Here is an 18,852-nt window from a genome sequence, read left to right as displayed (position 1 = left end):
GCTCAGTCTGTAAAGACTGAAGTAACTAGAGGGTTAAAGTCCTGTTCAGACCAGGTCTGTTAGTTAATCTTAAAGCTGGCAAGGTGCTTGTTCACTCCCTGAGTCCTGCTGAGATGCCCTTAAAGGTCATATATTATGCAAAATACACGTTTGAGGGCTTTTCTAACAAAAATATGTGCCCATGGCCTGTCCACAATCCTCCCAAGAATCAGAAAAATCCTTTCCTTCTATTTTTCCATCTTTCAGAAAATGTGTCCTGAAACAAGCCGTTCTCATATCTTCCCCTCATGATGTCATGTGGGGAATTGGCCCTGCCCCCAGGTTGAGTTGGCCCTGCTGTTTGGAAGAAAGTTCCATCCTCCTCTCAGCTGGCAGGAGGATCAGGAGAGCCACATCTATTTCCTGAGAGGGGTGGAGTCAGGGGCAAAGTCAGACAGCTCATTAACATTTAAAGGCACAGTTACAGAAACAGCTCGTTCTGAGCAGGGCTGAAATAGAGGGTCTTTAAGGCATGCAAAAATTCAATACTGGAGTGTTTTCACTTTACGTGTCTTAAAGGGGTAAAATATGTAACCTTTAAGTAAACTAGCCTCCAACTGCACAGGCGGTGCTCTTTAGAGGTCAGCAGGCCCTCACTTTGCATCTCTTCTTACTGCAAGTCCATAAGATCCTGTTTGTGCATGTATTTCAGTCTATATGTGTAAAGCAAGTTTAACAATAGTGTAGAATTGAATTTCCCCCCTCCTTAATGCAAAGAGTATATATGAAAACAATTCACAAGTCTTAAGGAAGCACTGTAGGACTAAATGTTCTTTCTATTCATATACATCATATTGCTGAAATGGAGGGAGCAAAAAAGAAACAAGATCCAGTTATCAAGTAGCAATCACCTTTGATTTTATTGAAAAATGTGCCCATTGTACAGATTTATTCAAACCATGTTTTTCACAATAGCTTGCACTGCACACTGTTCTGAAAGCTGCTGCTTTGCATGGGACGGAAAGCTGGATCAACATCCATGTCAACCCATGGACAGACTGGATAACTGGTCCAGATTTTAAATAAATCTTTCATAGAAAGAATTAGGTGCTAAACATCTAAAAGATGGTTTACACACAAAAAAGGAAAAAAAAAATCAGATGAGCATGTTGATCATTAAAAGGAGAAAGTATCTTACTTGTGAATTCCATATTCCATCTCAGAAGATCTTACAGTAAGTATACTTTTATACTTTTGATAATGTTAGGAAAACTAAAATAATTGACATTTTCCTTAAACTGATTCAAATGTGCTTTTCAACTTGAATTATTATAACTGTGGTCAATGAAATATTACAAACACCAATAAACAAAGTCTTAAAGTGGCATGAATCTCCTAAAGTGTGGTGGGTGGTGTTTTTCATGATATGGATGCTAAATTGTTTAATCTCTTTTATCTGTTGTTAAAGGAAGTGCTTTTGCACACTGATCTGGTGATAAGACAGTGATCATGACATCCACAAAAATTTGCATCTTCACATTATAACAGCATGCATCCTTTTTTTTCTCACTGAACTCCCCGAAGGCATGTTAACATCAAATTCTTTACGTACAAATCAAGGTTAATTCCTGATTACTTATTTCCTTTAGGCAACATCAATCACAGTACAGATTCAGACAAATCTATTCTATGCACAAAGAGTATATAACAATAGAGCAGACTCGGTCACAATCAATCAAAAGACTCCTTAAAAGTAGTGAGCGTTTCTGATTAAACCTCTAACTAAAATCAGGTGGTTTTCTTTAGTTTGTTTTTCCTTTCTTTATCTTGAAACAGTTTGCATTTAGTGTTGCTTACAATGATCCACTTCTGCATGAACAGAGGAGGTAGTGCTCCTCAGTTTGCTGCAAGAGGTATGAGTGTCATCAAACATACTGTTTTAAATTAATTCAACAAAACGCAAAGCTTAAAAATCAGTCCATCATCTGGCAGTTTGAAAACACCACAAATCAACCTCTAACTTTAGTGGTCACACTGTAAAACTGCCTCCTTGAGTGCAAAAGGAGGCAGCTTGTTTAAAAAGACATTTACAGTAAAGCATAATATGGCTGCAAGTGCATTTGAATGAGCACCAGTAACAATGTGTTTCAAATCTTATTTTGCTTTCTGAAAATTAGAAGAGCATTTAAAAAAATGACGTCATACTGTTAAAAAATGTATGTTAATTATTATTTACAGTGGTTTCACCATTTAAAGTTATACATGTGGTTAAAACAAACAGGTGTTTATCTCACAGAAATGCAGTACAGTAGATTTTAAGTGATCGATGAATAAAAACATCAGCATCTGATAAGTGATAAAAAATATGTACAACCAACCATAAAATAGATGTGTTTGTGTAGAGATTCTTCTAAACATCTGATAAACTCTATTGAAGTCTCTACAGAGTAGGTAAGTGCTGTAAAAGTATATTTCTATGTGTGTTAATAACATTACAAAACAGAAAATAAACAACTGTATGTCCTATAAGGGCTATACAGTAATTGCATTGAAGAGCATTAGTCATTAGAATAACATACACTGAGTATTTATACACTACATTCCAACATACTGAGTTATTTATAAAAACAGACTGAACTTAAACTGAAGTTAATTGCATTGTGCTGCATTTATGTTGATTATTGTCACTGTACCCTGGTAAGAAAATGTGCCAGAGTCACATTTTTCACAGTCGCACGGTCAGGAGAATACATGCATTTGGCACAGAAGATGACTGGATAAGCTTTCTGTGCTGGTTTTGCATGTTTTTACTGTAATGTGATGTGATTTGGTGTGTGTGTGTTGTGAAGTGTTGTGCTGTTTCTGAGGTCAGTAAAGAGTCAAACAGTCACATACCAGCGTCTGGTTAAATTTAGCCAGAAGTCTCTACTGTCATGGCAAAAGCCACATTCAACTGACATATCCAGATAAAAATCTTACTTCAAGATACATAAAGCAAAAACAAGGCCGGATTAACTTGTAATAAATGAAGCTCCAGTGTAAGTGCTGTCATATTCCACATGCTAGTTTAATAGTTTATCCTCATCTTATAACCCATACACTAATCCATACTCTGTGCTCACTCACTGTCATGTCAGCTGTTCACATCATCTGGTGACATCTATCCAATAGAACTGCTCCAATCCCTCTCTGTTATCCTATCATGTTGCTGCTGTCTGGTGACCGGTCATCATAGGGCTGACATATAGAGACAAACAAGCAATCACATTCATGGGCAATTTGGAGTCTGCAATTAACCCTAATGATAACGTCATAATGAAGGTCTGGTGCTCAGCTGATGGGCATCCCAATCAGACTCGGTCAAAATCTCGTGTGTCCAATCATCACGTCGCTGTCACGTTATAAATTTGTTCTACTCTGTTGGCAGTCAATCGTCTCAGCTGAACGCTGCATCCCTCAGCCACCGCTCTCGCTACCTCCACTCCACTTCAGCGGCATCAGATCTAGAGCGTAGTTCTCTCTAGTCAGCATCCCTCGTCTTAACCTCAAGTCAGTTCGGCTCCTCAGAAGATTCCGCCTCGTTCTCCTACAAATCACATCTCACCACCACCAGTGTCAAGACTCGGGGGGTATCCTATCTTGATCCAACGGCCTCTCTACCCCTTTTTGACATTCGGGTTTCACAATAGAGTCTTCCGCCAAAGACACTAAATCATTTTTCCTCATCAAAAATTTTTTGTAAAACTTTGTAAATAAATGTCACCCTTTTGATGTCTCTCATGTCTGCAGGAGGAAGCCAGAGTACCCAGTGAAAACCCGTGCATGCACAAGGAGAACATGCACTTTGAGCTCTTTGAATTGCCTTGTTGCTGAAATGTGTAATAAAAATAAACATGCCCTGCGGACTCCACACAGAGAGGCCCTGTCTGACAGGGATTTGAGCCAGGAGCCTTACTGCTGTAAGACTACAGCCCTAGATTTTACTTATGATTTCCTGCTATTTTCACTTTTTTGTAAGCAATACAGGCCTTATTTTTGATTGTTATATAAGATGTCTATCTGGGCATTCCTGATGAATGTAACTTAAAAAAAGGTATTTTGGTCTGTAAGTTAGATAAATGAACTTGACAAGTTATGAATTTTTGCTGTGTGATTTTAGATTGAATTTACATTTTTATATTCAAGCATTAGTTGATAAAGCCAGGTGTATAACTAACCCGAACAAGCTGAGTTTTGGTAAAATGTTTCCTATTTCATTTACGTTGTAAAGGTTAATGTTTTGTAAGACTTCCCCAATGAATCTCAATTTAAGTGATTAGATTATTTCACAGAAGGCATGTCTGAAACAATACTCAAAACTAAAAAAATTTATTTATATTGGTGTATTGCCCTATGGCATTTTTGTATGCCAATTCTCTATTCACAGTAGTGGTGCATTCAGGTGTGGTTATACTATACAATTCATGCCTAGCATTTTTTTGGGCGATAAACAACCTTTTTTATAGGCTGCTCTTGCATATAGTTCACCTAATAATTGCCCTTCTACCTCTGATTGCTACCCAACTAAGGTACAAAAGCAATGAAAAGTACTTGCCAATTAGAGACAGAGTCATGCTTTCGCCACCCTAGGAAAAAAAACTGCACTGTAATACTGAATGGAAAGTATCAGCGGGGATTTAGAAATAGGTACCTGCGTATACTCGACTCTACACCACTGACACATTGCGGGTGAAGGAGTTCTTAAAAAGGTAAGAGAGACTTTACACTGAGCTGGTGAAATGTTGTGAAACAGCTTTGCAAGTTTAGTTGTGTTTATGTGTTGTGTGTCTGTTTGTGAGTCAGTGCATATGGAAATTAGTTATATGTGAGTCCCAGCTGTTTCAGCAGCTGCTGAAATTCTGTGAAAGAAAAAATAACCTTCTTTTATATTGTTGTTTTTTCCCAGCAGTCCTACTTGCACTGGACCACATATCTGCTGCCTGTGATATCACTATTGAAGGATGTTTAGGTGAGACATTGTTGCACATTCATCTACTTAAAACTATTAGTCTCAGTAACTTGTCGTAGGGTTGTATATCACAGACATCCACGGTAAAGAATAAGTAAGCTTGAGAGCTGTTTCCATCTGAAGTCTTGATTTAGATTGAAAATAATCAGCATTTTAAGTCTTAATCTGGACAACATGTGTCCCAATGAATACCTGGCAACAGCATCCTGCCTGACAGTACATTGGAGGAAAGCTGTGTCCTCTGTGCTGGATTTGATGTTCTTTCCTCAGCTTGTATCAAGAAGCTGTGGCTCTTCTTCTGGGCTGTTGTCAACAGGAAGTTGTTCACTCCAGTAGTTGCACTGACCAAAGGTGTCAGCACAATTAAGGTCAGCTCCTTCCTCCTGATTCAGGACGGGGAAAACATGATCGACCACCTCGCACAGACCACCGAAGCTGGGAAGGGTACAAATACACATTTACTGACTGGGCTCAGGTGGTCAAATATCTGCACAAAGCTGTGTATAAATCAGAATCAAGTCAAAGAAAGCACAGAGCTTACGAGGAGATGTTGGTTTTGGCATGCTCCTGTATCAGCTCCCCCTTGGGGTTGACAGTGAAAATCCTGTTCAGAGGAACGCCCACCTCCTTATAGGAATATACATCCTGAAATCACAAACACCACAAAATTAGAATTATGAGTAAAAGCATGCAAAATACATGACTTTGCAAAATGCATACAAATTTCTCTTAACAACATGATATACTGCACATGAAGGTCTCTGATTACACTCATGCAGCAGTCTTACCGTTGCTCTGTTTCCAAAGGCAGCATAGAAAGGTTCAGTGTTTGGGTGGAAAAGGTGCTTAATGTCTGTTAGACACTGAATCTTAAACTTCTCAGGTTTCTTCTCAATCACCTCCCTGCAAAAATGAAATGTTAAATATTTTTTTGCAGTTTATTCATCATACATATCTGATCCAAAACTTCAAAATTATAGCAGCAATATTTATAAGAAGACAACAGCAAAAGGCAAATAAATTTAATTTTGCAAAATTGTTAATGGCGTACGGTTTCAATGACATACTTTTTCAAAATACTGAAATATATATCTCTAGGTTAGTTTTGATCACTTTAGTCATTGAGCTTATTTAATTGATGAATTTTGGTACATGTTTTACATTTCTGACCTGTGCAAGGCAGAGAAAAGGCTGCTAGGGCTGAGCAGCACAGGGCCCACTGGCAGCATGGTTCCCCTCTCATTGACCCAGTGCAGGTAGCCTCGCGTCATGTCAGCCATGCCAATAGCCCTCGCCGAGCAGTACATAAATTTATATCCATTTCTGAGACAGACAGAGAGAATTAACATGGCTGCTCCTGTTGACCTCTAAACAACAGATGGTAAGGAAGGAAACACTCACTGGCTGACTTTGTGGTAGAGACGTGCAATTCCCTGGTGTGTCCAGTCTTTACCCAGCGTTGGGAGGATGTGACCCAGTGTGTCGGACCTACAGGCACACCACACATTCAATACAGATGCGTTTATGAAAGGTGACTGGCATCAGATGTAAAGCCTGACACCTACTGGTGAAAAGCTGAACTTCCCTCTATCAAAGGCCAGTTTGTCATTGAGAGAAAATGTTAGTTTTTGGTTCATAAAAGAAAAAGGAAGACTTGCTTCCTTTACCTGGTGATTGTCCCATCTATATCTGAGATCACTATCTTGTCATCCCAGCTCCAGAGATAGATAGTGCCATGGCAACGGCAGGTGCCCTGATATTGCGTGGTCACACTGAAAACAACCTCATTAGGACCTTCCTTTAGCTGCAGGCTGGCCTGTGAACACATACAGAAACGCAAAAACTTACAGCCCTGACCATCCTCACATTTGAGCAGTGGGAGGTTATAGTGGATGAAATCTGTTTTCAATCTGAGACAGTCTATGTTAAAAATACCTTCATTTAGTCAGCTGTGACCATGATGGTTTTCTCATGCATGTCAGTCAAGGCTGCACTTCTTTGAACATAAAAGTTAACAGATGCTTTGTTGTATGCTATTGTTATGAGTATTGCCCTCATGTGTATGTGCATATATAAATGTACTGAGGTCTTTAATGTATTTATTTCTGTTGCTAAATCTTCTGCTTTGAAGCAAGAATACTTGTTGAAAACTTGTATTTACACATGTGAATTAATGTAACTACACATCCCTCTTTAGGGGTTGAAAGTAACTAATAACATTTACTAATATTACTGTAATTAAGCAGGTTTTTTGGAGTACTTCTCCTTTTTTGAGTACATTTTGAAGTCAGTACTTTTACTTCTAATAAAGTAAGTTTTAACCAGAGTAAACGTACTTTAACTTGAGTCTTGTACTTTTCCACCTCTGTTGACTACACAGTAGCACGCAGAGAGAGAATGATTCCACATCAAAACAAAAAACAGCTGTTGACCACAGCAAACTGGAGTGTTAATATCTCAGGGTTAAACTTTTCAGAGTTGATTTTAGCTCCTAAAGTGTAATTCTAACGCCATTCTGAGTGAAATGGTCTTCAGTGTAAGGGTTATTTGACAGTGTTGATACAACAGTGTTAATTCAACTCGGTCAAAAATCAACTGATCTAAGCTCTGCTCATTGTGATTTCGAATCAAGGACAATGTGTGGGAGGAGTTCCCCCACCATGCCCTTGGTCAGAGAGCTTAGTTGTTTTTTTCATGGGTTTAGTTATGTTTAGGTGTTGCCTGTTGTATAGTAATCCTGCTGGGGTTCTTTCGCTCATGTGTCAGGTGTTATTGCTTTTTTCATTTGGGACATATTTTCACCATGAGCGAAGTTTTCTACTGAGTTGGAGTTTCTGCCTGTGTCTTCAGGTGATGCTAAAGGATGCACTGTGTGCATTCTCTATCAGTATATATTACATTTCAATGAGGGTGATTCTCTGCTTTATTTGCTAAAGGAGACCTACCTTACCACAGGTTTTCAAAGGTTACTGCAGCTCTGCCATACTGTAAAATATCTGAACACTTTAAAGTGTAATTTCACTATATGCAGTGTGGACACTTTAAAAAGTTGAATTTAGCTCTATAAGACTTACGTAACTTAATTTTGATGTATATTTCACATTATTATAGAGGTGTGACTTTACCTGAACAACCTGGCCGGAGATCTATTCTCTTGTTGTTCTTGCCAACAAGGAAATATATTTCTTTATTGAACAACTCCTCAGTCTCTTCTCAGTACTTACTACTCAAAGTAAACTTTAAATTTAATGCTTTTTACTTTTACTTGAGTAGGTTCATACACCAGGACTTTTACTTTTACTTGAGTATATTTTAACCAGAGTTATTGTACTTTTATTTGAGTACAATAGTCATGTTCTTTTTCCACCTCTGTCCCTCTTATATAATATGTGGCATGATTCTTAAGATAAAAAGGGTAAAAAGAATAATGAGTCTTTTGTTGCAAACATGATTCACAGCAGAGCCTGTTACCCACTGTAACTATACATCTAACTATCCGTAAAATGTTCTCAACCATCCACAAAGTTAATGATTCCTAAAACTGGGCCAAAGCTAAAACCCCCCACAAGACATATTTAATGTAGCCATGCAACTTTTATCTCTGCGTTTTTGTTGTAACAGATAATATTATCTATAAAGCCACATACTTCAATTCTGGATTAACACTGTAAAAGTTATAGCATCTGGCCCAGGAGAACTTAATGTATCCATGCTTGTTATGTAGGCAGAGATGCTGCTTTGCTAACAATCCTCAACAATCCTCCCTGTTTCATAGTAAACCCTATGTTCAGAATGTGGGCAGTCACGCTGGGCTTTGATTCTACAAATATTTCTATTAAGAGGAATAAAGCCAACTTTAGATACACATACCAGCTGCTCTGAGGTGAGCCGAAGAGTCTTCTTATAACAAACACTGTTTGAAGTCATGAGGGGATCTGACAGGTGGGACTCCTGATTGGAAGATCTATGATCCTCGTCACTGGAGGATGACTCATCCTTCACTCTGGTAAATCAAAGGCAGTTTGAAAAATACATAAAAATTGGGAAATTTGATTGCATGATAGCTAACAGAAGACATGACAAAGTTACCTGTTCACTGAGGACATGGTGACTGAGCTCTCTCCTCTGTCTCCTCCTGCCTCCACTGAATCCTGTAGCACACACGGTTATAGGGGTTACTGTTTGTGGATGGCTAATATATGATGAATAAAAAAAGTGTTGCATAATAAAGGTGAATCTATGTGCGTACTGATTTGGAGTCACTGTTCCTGCTTCTCCATGAGAACCACCAGCGTCCTCCTTTCTTTGGCATCTTTTCTTTCATGATGTTCTCCACTGATGCCTGTAGACAACCGTGCACATACAACTCAAAACTGACTGATTATGAAACTCAAAACTGATGATAAATTAAACAGAGGTAGAGAACACAAGTAAAATATAGAGAAATGAAAAGAAAAGCACGAAAGATCATACAAAAGTTCAAAGCAACTAATAAAGATAACAAAAAGCACATTTCACAACACTGTCAATTACAAGTCGAGCATAAAATCAAAGGAGATTACATGTGAAGTTTCAATGGCAAGCAAGCAAAGAGTTATAGATGCAAATTAAACCTGAAAGGAGCAGACTTCTGAATACTGAGATGGAGTAGCAGTAGGACAATAGACGGGGAAAATGCAGACCATTTTCCCCAGAAGACACACCACAAGGAAAACAAGAGCCATGCAAGACCTTAAGAAGCTAAACAGAGGTTAGAAATGGAGACAAAATCACCAACAGAGAGACAAACTCATGCCAGGTGAGCAAAGCCCAAGAAATGCATAAAAACATCGTACAGGCTGGGAAGAGCTGGAGCCGAAAAGACCAGGAAGGCAGTATGAGAAGAGGCCAAAAACAGAGAAGACATAACTCAAACACCAACACTTAGCACACACAAACATGAAATGGATGATGGGAGGAGAAAATGTAAATAAAAGAGGAAAAATAAAGAGGGGGATAAAGACATTATTAAAGTGTTAGGAAATCAGATTTAAAGCCATATTTCACTGTGGTATATAAAACTATGGAGCTCCTTTATGGGTAAACAGCCAATTTCAGCATCAATGACAATGCTGACAAATACAGTGCTTTACTGTAGATTAATAAAATGAGTGTTAGTGACTACCAAATTCAAACAGATTTTCTTGCAGTGGTTTTTCTGAACTAAAGAGAGGACTCTTAAAGAGTTATGAACACTGAACCAGAGTGAAACATCAGATTAAAGTGAATTATTTGCAAAATGCTGGGAGTGCACAGCAGAAAGTGATGCAGGGGGAGCAGACCAGACAGCAAACACATCCTGACAAATATATTAAGAACACAATATATGACTATCATTTCTGCTGCAAGATCCTGGTAACGAAGAGGGCTGTAAGCATCCACAGTTTGCCTAATGCAGCACTGCCACAGCTATGAACAACATTTTAAGGGTAGATGCACCTTCACATGTATTAACAAAATGCTACATATCAAAAAAAAAAAAAAAAAAAAAAAAGAAAGATTTTAGAGGTTAAACTGTATAACAACATTAAAAATGTCTGCTTCCTATAGTCACTTCTTTGCTCTTTGTGTGCAACTTTTTTGCTGCTGTCTTGGCCAGGACTCCCTTTAAAGGAGGGTTTTTTTTTGTTTTTTTTTTTATCTCAGTGGTTAATTAAATCAAAATTAAATCAGAATTTTGTGTATATAGCACATGTTATACACAGGGCAAAACAATCTCAACACTATCACATAAGTGCAAACTGAGAACATAAAACACAAATTTGGGCCATCCCTGGTAACTGTTACATTAGAAAATAATTAAAAACATAAAAAATCATTATAATTTTTAAAGTAATGCTGCACACTTATGCACGCTTCGTATGTTGATTTCAAAAAGAGTCATTCAGTGCAATCAGAAAGTATTCAGACCCCTTCACTTTTTTTAGTTTTGTTATGTTGCAGCCTGATGCTACAATAAAAATAAACATTTGTTCTCACTGATCTCCACTCAGCACCCAATCATGACAAAGTGAAAACAGAATTTAAAAAGAAATCCAAATTAATTAGATTTTTTAAAACTGAAATATCACATTGACATATGCAATTAGACCCTTTGCAATATCGCTTGAATTTTAGCTCAGGGCCCCCCCCCCCCCCATTTCTCTAGCTCTTTGCTGGGATGTTTCTACACCTTGACTGGAGTCCACCTGTGGTAAATTAAATTGGTTGGACATGATCTAGAAAGGCATACACCTCTCTATAGAGGGCCTAACAGCTGACAATGCATATCAGAGCAAAAACCAAGCCATGAGGTCAAAGGAACTGCCTGCAGAGCTCAGAGACAGGATCGTTGCCAGGCAAAGATCTTGGAAAGGCTACAAAAGTACTTCTGCTACACTGAATGTTTACAAGAGCACAGTGGCCTCTGTAATTCTCAAATGGAAGAAGTTTGGCACAGCAAGGACTCGTCCAAGCAAAACTGAGCGATCGGAGGAAAAGGGCTTGAGTAAGAGAGGTGAGCAAGAACCTGATGGTCAATCTGACTGAGATCCAGAGATCCTGTGTGGAGATTGGACAAAGTTCCAGAAAGTCAAACACCACTGCAGTCCTCCACTGTCCTCAGTGTCAAACACATGATAGCCCCCTTGGAGTTTCCAAAAAAACTCTACATAAAAGTGAAGTTCTTGCAGAGGTCTGCATACTTATGTCAATGTGATATTTCAGTTTTATTTTTACTTTATTCGCAAAAAAAAAAAAAAAAATATATATATATATATATATATATATATATACATATATGTTTTGTTATGAGGGGGTATTAAGTGTAAGTTAATGGAAATAATGATTTTTTTATAGCATCAGGCTGCTGATGACAGCATTTTAAAAAAATATTAAGGGGGTCTGAATACTTTCTGAATGACTGATAATTACTGATTAGTTGTTTTGCATTTAGTGTGCATGTAGTGTAAATTGAAATGCTGCATACATTGTGATGCATTATTATTGATTATGTATTCATAAGTGCATAAAAGTATAAACAATACAGCTCTTTTCCCAAAGAAATAAGCAGTCTTACTTTTGATATTTCACCATTTTGCTGATAGTACAATTGATTTGAGTTTTAAATGCACACAGTTTTCCACCACTTTAGTCACTAATAAAAACATAACACAAGAACTAGCTGGTAACTGATGAGAGCATATATTTGTGAAGGTCTTACCTGCGGCAGTGGTTTCTGATAGACCTGCATTGCCAACATGACCGGAGCTGCTGTGTTCCAGTTGTAGTACCTAAAACAGATGACAGAGGGCGCTATTACCACTTGTTTGTACTTCAGACTGAGATATTTTCATGTGAAAGTTCAAAACAGCAGGGATACTCATTTTCTATTGGCTGGCTCATTTTCTAGTAAGTCAGAGAATGGTTCAAGAATTCTCCTTTTCCTTCAGGTAAGAACTTTGCAAACCTTTCCTTTGAAGGCTCTGTTTTTTATGAGCATCACACAAATGGAACAGAGGAGATTTGTTGCATACTTTATTGGCAGAGATATAAAAAACTACAAAAGAGATTTATCAGTGAATCTATTCAAGGAGGTTTGTATACTTGAAAGAAATATGTGTCTCAGTGTTTGCAGACTGTTGTGTGATTATTGTGTGAGAATTCATGCATTTATGCATGAATGGATAAATGTAATATATATAGTAATTGTGATTTTTGTATTGTTTTAATAACATTAATTTATGTTGTGTTAAACTTTTTGTGGTTGCTACTTTCGCCAGTTCTCTGTTGCAATGAGATTTTAAGGTTAAGGGGCCAAAGTTAAAGTAAAATAACTAAATAAATAGTCGTACATACTTGTTTCCAATCTTGACCACCAGATTAGGGTCATCGATGATTGAAGGGTTTTCAGAAAACTGCTGGTATGACACTGCCCTTTCCTGGAACTGCTCTGTGGCACAAAACCCATAGAAAAGTCACACACATATTAACAGATATGATATCATTTCCTAATTGAACAATTTATTATTTTTAATAGGAAATTTTGGCTTTAAAAATCATATGAAAGCTCTGTAACTTTGTCTTATATACTAGTAATCATTTTTGTCTCTCTGCTGTCACCTTGCAAACCCCCGCCCCCCGCCCTACCTCTTGTAATCTCTCTGTTGTCAGTGAGTCCTCCACACAAAGAGATGGCAACATGAGGCAGGTCTCCCATCTGATCTGATAAACTGTCGACACCACTGTCTATCCCGCTGCTGCCCACTGACTGTGGGGACTGGTTATTGCTCCGCACTCCCATCATCATCATCTCTGAGTCTATTTTCATAGAACTGCTGCCTCCATCACTAGGAGAGAGAGATAAGGACTGTTGCAGACTTGATTCTCTAAAATCATGATGTTGGCCATTATTATGAAGTTATCATCAAATAAACACAGGTGTTAATCAATCAGAGAATCTCAAATGCAGCAGAAATCTTGATAAAACGTAAAAAAAAATGCTCATGTTCATTTCCCACGAGCTAAATATGGCGAAAAAGTATTCAGAAAGTCTTCTCAGTTCTCTAAATACACCTAGCACACATTTCATCATTATGTGCTCTGTACTGGGGTGTGTGCGTTTGGGACGGAGTATGTTGCGTACGGCACCTTTTAGGGAAGTAGAGAGCAGCAACTTCAGGCTCAAGCTCTGTAATATCATCCAGGTAAATGCCATCAGCACCCAGGTGTTGGCTTCTCTTTTCTGATGGAAGAACATGTCATAAAAAAGGGCGTGGTTATACACACAGGCTTTCTAAATATGAGCAGCAAGGAGGACAAGCAAGCACACATATTTAACACATGGGGGACAAACCAAATAAAGATTTTCACCCCAATAGTTTAAAAGCACCATGATGGGAAGAGGGATCCCACATGCAAAATACCCAAAGTCAATCTGTACAATTAAAAACATTATTCAGACACCACTGTGGAGTATATAAAGTGAACAGATAGTAGAATGCAGATATAAACCAGCCAGGAGCGGTCTTTGTGATATCACTTGCAGTATATAATTTAGATACTAAATCTGAAATAAAACACTGTTACCTTTCTTCTTGGATGGTGAGTCTGTTCTTCTGACAGGGCTTCCTCTGTTCCTCCCCTCATCAAGATGGTCCAGGAGCATTCTGGGAGCTGAGCTGGCTGTTAAACCCTCCATGTCTGTACACGATGCCCCAATGCTTTCCACTGTTCTTCCTACAGATTTGATGAATAATGGAGAAAAAAACACTCTGGTCACGGGAATTTCATGAGATTAATGTTAGATTTCCTGTCAGGATTCTACAATCACTTACCTCTCTGCTTAAGGAGCACATGGGGATATTGATTTCAATTTTTACTTTGCATTGAAGAGAATATTTTGTATCTAAAGTGATATATATCCTTAATATGTTTACCTTGCTCTCCTCCAACCTTGTCCCCAGTCTTGTTGTCCTTGTCCCCACTGTGAGCAGCCATCTCTCCTGACTGAGGAGCATAGAGAGTAAGGGAAGAAGGTCCAGTGTCGTTAATGGCTCTGAAGTGAGTGCTGGAAGACACTGGGATGGAGACCACTGTTGCTTGGTCCTGCTTTTGATGGGAAGCAAGGAAGGATGGCTGTAACAGAGAGACAGAGAAACAAAGTAATAGGTCAATACTTAGAGTGTTTACCCTGATTCTTATTCTACTCTTATTTCTACAGCTCTTATTTATAATTCTGTACTATTCTCACGCCTGCTCCCTCCTGGAATCACACACCAATAAGCTTAGCTTAAAAACTGCAAAAACAGTTGGAAACAGCTAGACTGACTCAGTCCATAGTTTACAAATCAACCCCTTTCACCAAAATACAGTTAAAAAACATTCATTCACCTCATGGTCAAAGCTTTACAGAGCAATTTTGCTCCATCTCTCTGAATTAATGATACTATTGTGTCAGCATTACCATAAAATATAATTTATTCAGAAAAACAAAGCATGCATAAATTACGTATTTCTGCATGTACCTGAGCAGCTTGTGGCAGTTCTCCCCAGCTCCACAGCATCTCAGGGTTATCTTTGTTCTGATTGTTTAACTCAGAGTCACTCTTCGGTGTTGATGACCGTGACTCATCGGGACTGCTGGGAACAATACAGACATGTAATTTAGCTCAAATAGTAATCCATATACAATACCTTAGTACTGTTAATGCCTTTAAATGTTTATAATAAAGGTGAAAATACTATATAAGCAGAAAAAGAAAATGAAAAGGCTTAAGGAGCATGCGTCATAATAGCACAGAGCAGAATCACAATAAAAAACTTTCTAATAATTACAGATATTGTGACTGATTCCTTCAGAGATACTTAAATTAAAGGTGATACCTAACAGGGGAAGAGAAGTGAGAGGTCTGCTGAGGACAAGAGATGGACAGACCACACGGTGAAGGGATGGAGAGAGTCTCCTGATCCCCTTTACTACAGGAAAATAAAAAGACATGGAAAAGACAGAAAAAACAAGAGAGAGATAGAGAGGCAAAACAGAGAGACAGTGAGAGACATTTGATTATGCAGTCATTGTGTAGTCATTGTGAGCACAGGAGATGGATTAAATGTGAATCTATTTGAACAGAATTAAAGAGAACACTGTATAGAGGCTAAGAAGGATTTAAAGTCAGCTGCATGAGTAAAAACGTACTCAACATAACAAATAAATCAGTGGCAAAATAATACCTTTTTAAATGGGACCAGTCAGTGCTGGGGCGTGTGTGAATGTTGGCTGTAGAGCCCTGATCCCCAAACCCGGATCTGTAAAACACACACACAGGAAAGTATCAATCAGATACGCTCACAAAGATTATTTCACAAAGTGTACACATACCATAATACTCAAAAACATCACTTCTCTGCAAATGATTCATCTATGCTCGTAAAATATCCTAAAACACTTTAAAAATCTAATGACAGTCTATCAGTCCCAATCTTATGAGACTTCTGGTGCCTGTTTGACTGCCACCATACATCATAACCAGCCTAAATACAGTATCTTCCATGTTGTTAAGCAGACACACATTCTTTCATGTCTCCAAGGGCTTCAGGAATTTTCCCACCATGCCATGAGAGCAAACCTCCTAAAAAGGCTCTGAACCCCTGCAGTAAGGATGCACAAGAGGGACAGGGGGAACACTGTGGGAGCAGGAAAAAGCCTTGGAAAGTGTCCGAAATAAGATTAGCTTTCAAAGAACTTAACCATCAAAATAACTTTACAAACCAACACAGTCCCAGTAAAACCATCAGGGCTGGTTTTGAGTGATAAACTTCAAAAAAAGGAAAAAAAAAGCTTTTTAATAACTACTGCTTTTTGTCATTTACAACTTCTTCTATTTAATATTTATGCATACTTTTATATTCCTAATTCCACAAGCCTTACCTTGCCTTATTATAAACCACACAAAAATCAAGTAAGCTAACTTACATCAATGCTAGCTACTCTTCTTCCAGGGTTTGTAATAAAGGCTATTTTGAGTTAAATGCTAATGTAGGCATGCTAACATAATTACAGGACTTTGCAACCATGCTGAAGTTTTCCAGTTCAATGTTAAGCATGTTCAAGTGTACGTTCTACAGAAGCCCTGAGTGGACATGCATAAATAATTTTTTTAACTTAATTTTTCATGTTAACATGCCATTGTAAGTTCTTTTCTCGAGATAATTCATGCCTGAATATAAAGATTTCTTGTGATAACCAGTTAGCATCTCTAAATCTCAATTAAACAAAATTTAGATATTATCATGTGAAAAACAAGTTTTCCCCCTACATAATAAGAAAAACTATAGGGCTACAGAAAACAACCAGGATTTACTCATTTTACCCATAATATAAACTGTACAGCTGAGGCTGAATGAAATGTCAGAACATGCTCTGTTTCAGGCAGCTGGAAAAACTACTCGCACAGTTGTTTAAGCATGACAACAGAAAGACACAGTCTACTGCCTTTACACAATTAGAGGAGGCATTGGCATGGGCTCACCACTCATAACAACACCATCAATACTGACAAGGCTTGTTTGCCTTGGGAGTAGACAAAGTGACACTTAGTAACCTCTCTTGCCTGCCCTCTCTCTCTCTCTCTCTCTCTCTATCTCTCCCTCTCTCTCCCAAAGAAAATTCAGTGGTTTATTTTCTTTGTCATTTCTGAAAGCTAAAAATGACAAGACAGTCCGGCTGCAGACTGTGGCTCTCAGATGCCCCCTCTTGCAGTGAGACACTACATCTGTCAGGATGGAAATACACACTAAAACTACCAAAATAAAATTGGATTAAAGTTCCAGTTTTCATACCTGATAGTTGATTAAGGGCTGAAATTGAAACATCTTTGCCCTCACATGTGTTTTGGATTGCTTATACATTGCATGTGTTCAAACGAACCAGTCTGTCTACCCTCAAGAGGTTGTATGTTTGTGACACTACTGGTCAAACAGTGATAAAGACGAAGAGAAGACAAACGAACTGGACTATCTGTGAAATCAAACCAGGGTTTGATAAAACAGACTAAACAGCGCTGGTGTTAAAGCGACCTAAATAAAGACAACTGAACAGCTGTCCTCCATGAACACTCTAACACAGCTAGCGCAGGTAAATCTAAAGCTACTAAAGCTAATAAAGCTACGTTCGCTATGTAAGCTATGTAGGCAATGTAGCTGAAGATGCAGCAGTTGTGCAAATCTCATAAACTTGTATCTCATTCACTTAAAATTGCTATGTAGCTAACATAGCTAAAGCTAAAACTAATGAAGTTATGTTATGTCAAATGCTTATGTTACATTGGCTAAAGCTAACTTAGCTTCCTTAGCTACGCTATGTTAACATTATCTATGTTAAGTGACTTTTATTCTGTTTCATTTATGAAATGTTTCTTAGTCTGTAATGCTGTAGTTATTTTAATAAATGTAAGTGCCAGACTTTGCTGATGAAAAAAGTTCAATTACAACATCTAAAACAGGAAATACGCTGTACCGGTAAATTACATTACTCCTGTCCTGACAGAAGCGGCGTCCCATAGTAGTGGTCTGAGATTTGCGGTCTGCAGCCAGACCCTTCTCACAAATGTTCAATTAGACTCGCTAATAATAATCTACCATGCACACACCTGCTGCAGTCCCCCTCTTTCTCATCATCTGAGCTCAGATCAATAGTGAACATGTCCTCTTCATCGGAGAACTCTTCCCCACTCTCCTCTCTCCTCCCTCCTCCCCCTCCACCCGACTCTGGCCGAGCCTTCCTCCTCCTCTTCCTCCTCTTCTTGGAAATCCCGCTGTCACTTTGCTGCAGCCCCAGGTTTTGGACAGGGAGTGAGCCGCAGGGGATCGTGTCTGTGTAGTGGTGAGACAGATTAGTATCACTAATTTAGTGTGATGACATCACAACAATTCTACAACTTGTTACCGAAAAGGATTTACCATGGTGACGAGCAGTGCCCCGGCCCAGCTGGGACTCCATTAACTGCTCCCCCATGGACATGATGGGTGAGGTGGCGAGGTAGGACGGAACTACTTCCTGTAAACGCACAAAAACATGACATGATTGTGTGAATCGCTTCAGTTTTGGATGGACCATTTTTCTGCTTCCATTCAAAATAATACATAGTGTATAAACTGACTGCTGCTGACTGATGGGATAGAAAAGCTTATTTTCCCTGTGTGTGCTTAATCTGCTGAGAATTAATACTTGAGCTCAGATTAGCAAAAACACCCAGATCTGCCTATCAGTCTCACTACAATGACTGCACCAGAGGGAGAAATATTAGAGAGACAGACCTACAGAGAAAGAGAGAGAAAGATAAAGAGAT

At 38.5% G+C, this 18,852-nt stretch overlaps 1 protein-coding gene across 5 annotated transcripts in view; it reads right to left on the bottom strand.

The window, feature by feature from the left end:
* Positions 1-875: 875 nt before the first annotated feature.
* The window catches only part of lpin1a (lipin 1a), a 36,804-nt gene continuing 18,827 nt past the window's right edge, over positions 876-18,852 (bottom strand). For 2 of the 5 annotated variants that reach the window (XM_041785702.1, XM_041785735.1), the window contains exons 4-23: positions 18,464-18,560; positions 18,154-18,376; positions 15,737-15,811; positions 15,389-15,481; positions 15,031-15,145; positions 14,443-14,641; positions 14,093-14,242; positions 13,655-13,748; positions 13,154-13,353; positions 12,863-12,956; positions 12,228-12,297; positions 9,237-9,329; positions 9,077-9,138; positions 8,858-8,990; positions 6,655-6,803; positions 6,389-6,475; positions 6,158-6,310; positions 5,776-5,890; positions 5,529-5,632; positions 876-5,422 (exon numbers count right to left, since the gene is read on the bottom strand). In XM_041785702.1, coding sequence (XP_041641636.1) covers positions 5,254-5,422; positions 5,529-5,632; positions 5,776-5,890; positions 6,158-6,310; positions 6,389-6,475; positions 6,655-6,803; positions 8,858-8,990; positions 9,077-9,138; positions 9,237-9,329; positions 12,228-12,297; positions 12,863-12,956; positions 13,154-13,353; positions 13,655-13,748; positions 14,093-14,242; positions 14,443-14,641; positions 15,031-15,145; positions 15,389-15,481; positions 15,737-15,811; positions 18,154-18,376; positions 18,464-18,560 — 2,475 coding nt within the window. In that variant the 3' untranslated portion in view covers positions 876-5,253. The remainder of the gene's footprint in view (positions 5,423-5,528; positions 5,633-5,775; positions 5,891-6,157; positions 6,311-6,388; positions 6,476-6,654; positions 6,804-8,857; positions 8,991-9,076; positions 9,139-9,236; positions 9,330-12,227; positions 12,298-12,862; positions 12,957-13,153; positions 13,354-13,654; positions 13,749-14,092; positions 14,243-14,442; positions 14,642-15,030; positions 15,146-15,388; positions 15,482-15,736; positions 15,812-18,153; positions 18,377-18,463; positions 18,561-18,852) is intronic. The other 3 variants (XM_041785710.1, XM_041785718.1, XM_041785727.1) reach the window with 3 other exon arrangements.

Source organism: Cheilinus undulatus, linkage group 1 (assembly GCF_018320785.1).
Source record: "Cheilinus undulatus linkage group 1, ASM1832078v1, whole genome shotgun sequence".
NCBI classification, from domain to species: domain Eukaryota; kingdom Metazoa; phylum Chordata; class Actinopteri; order Labriformes; family Labridae; genus Cheilinus; species Cheilinus undulatus.
Note: the sequence above shows the minus strand (reverse complement) of the source record. Positions and strands in the feature narration are given on the sequence as shown.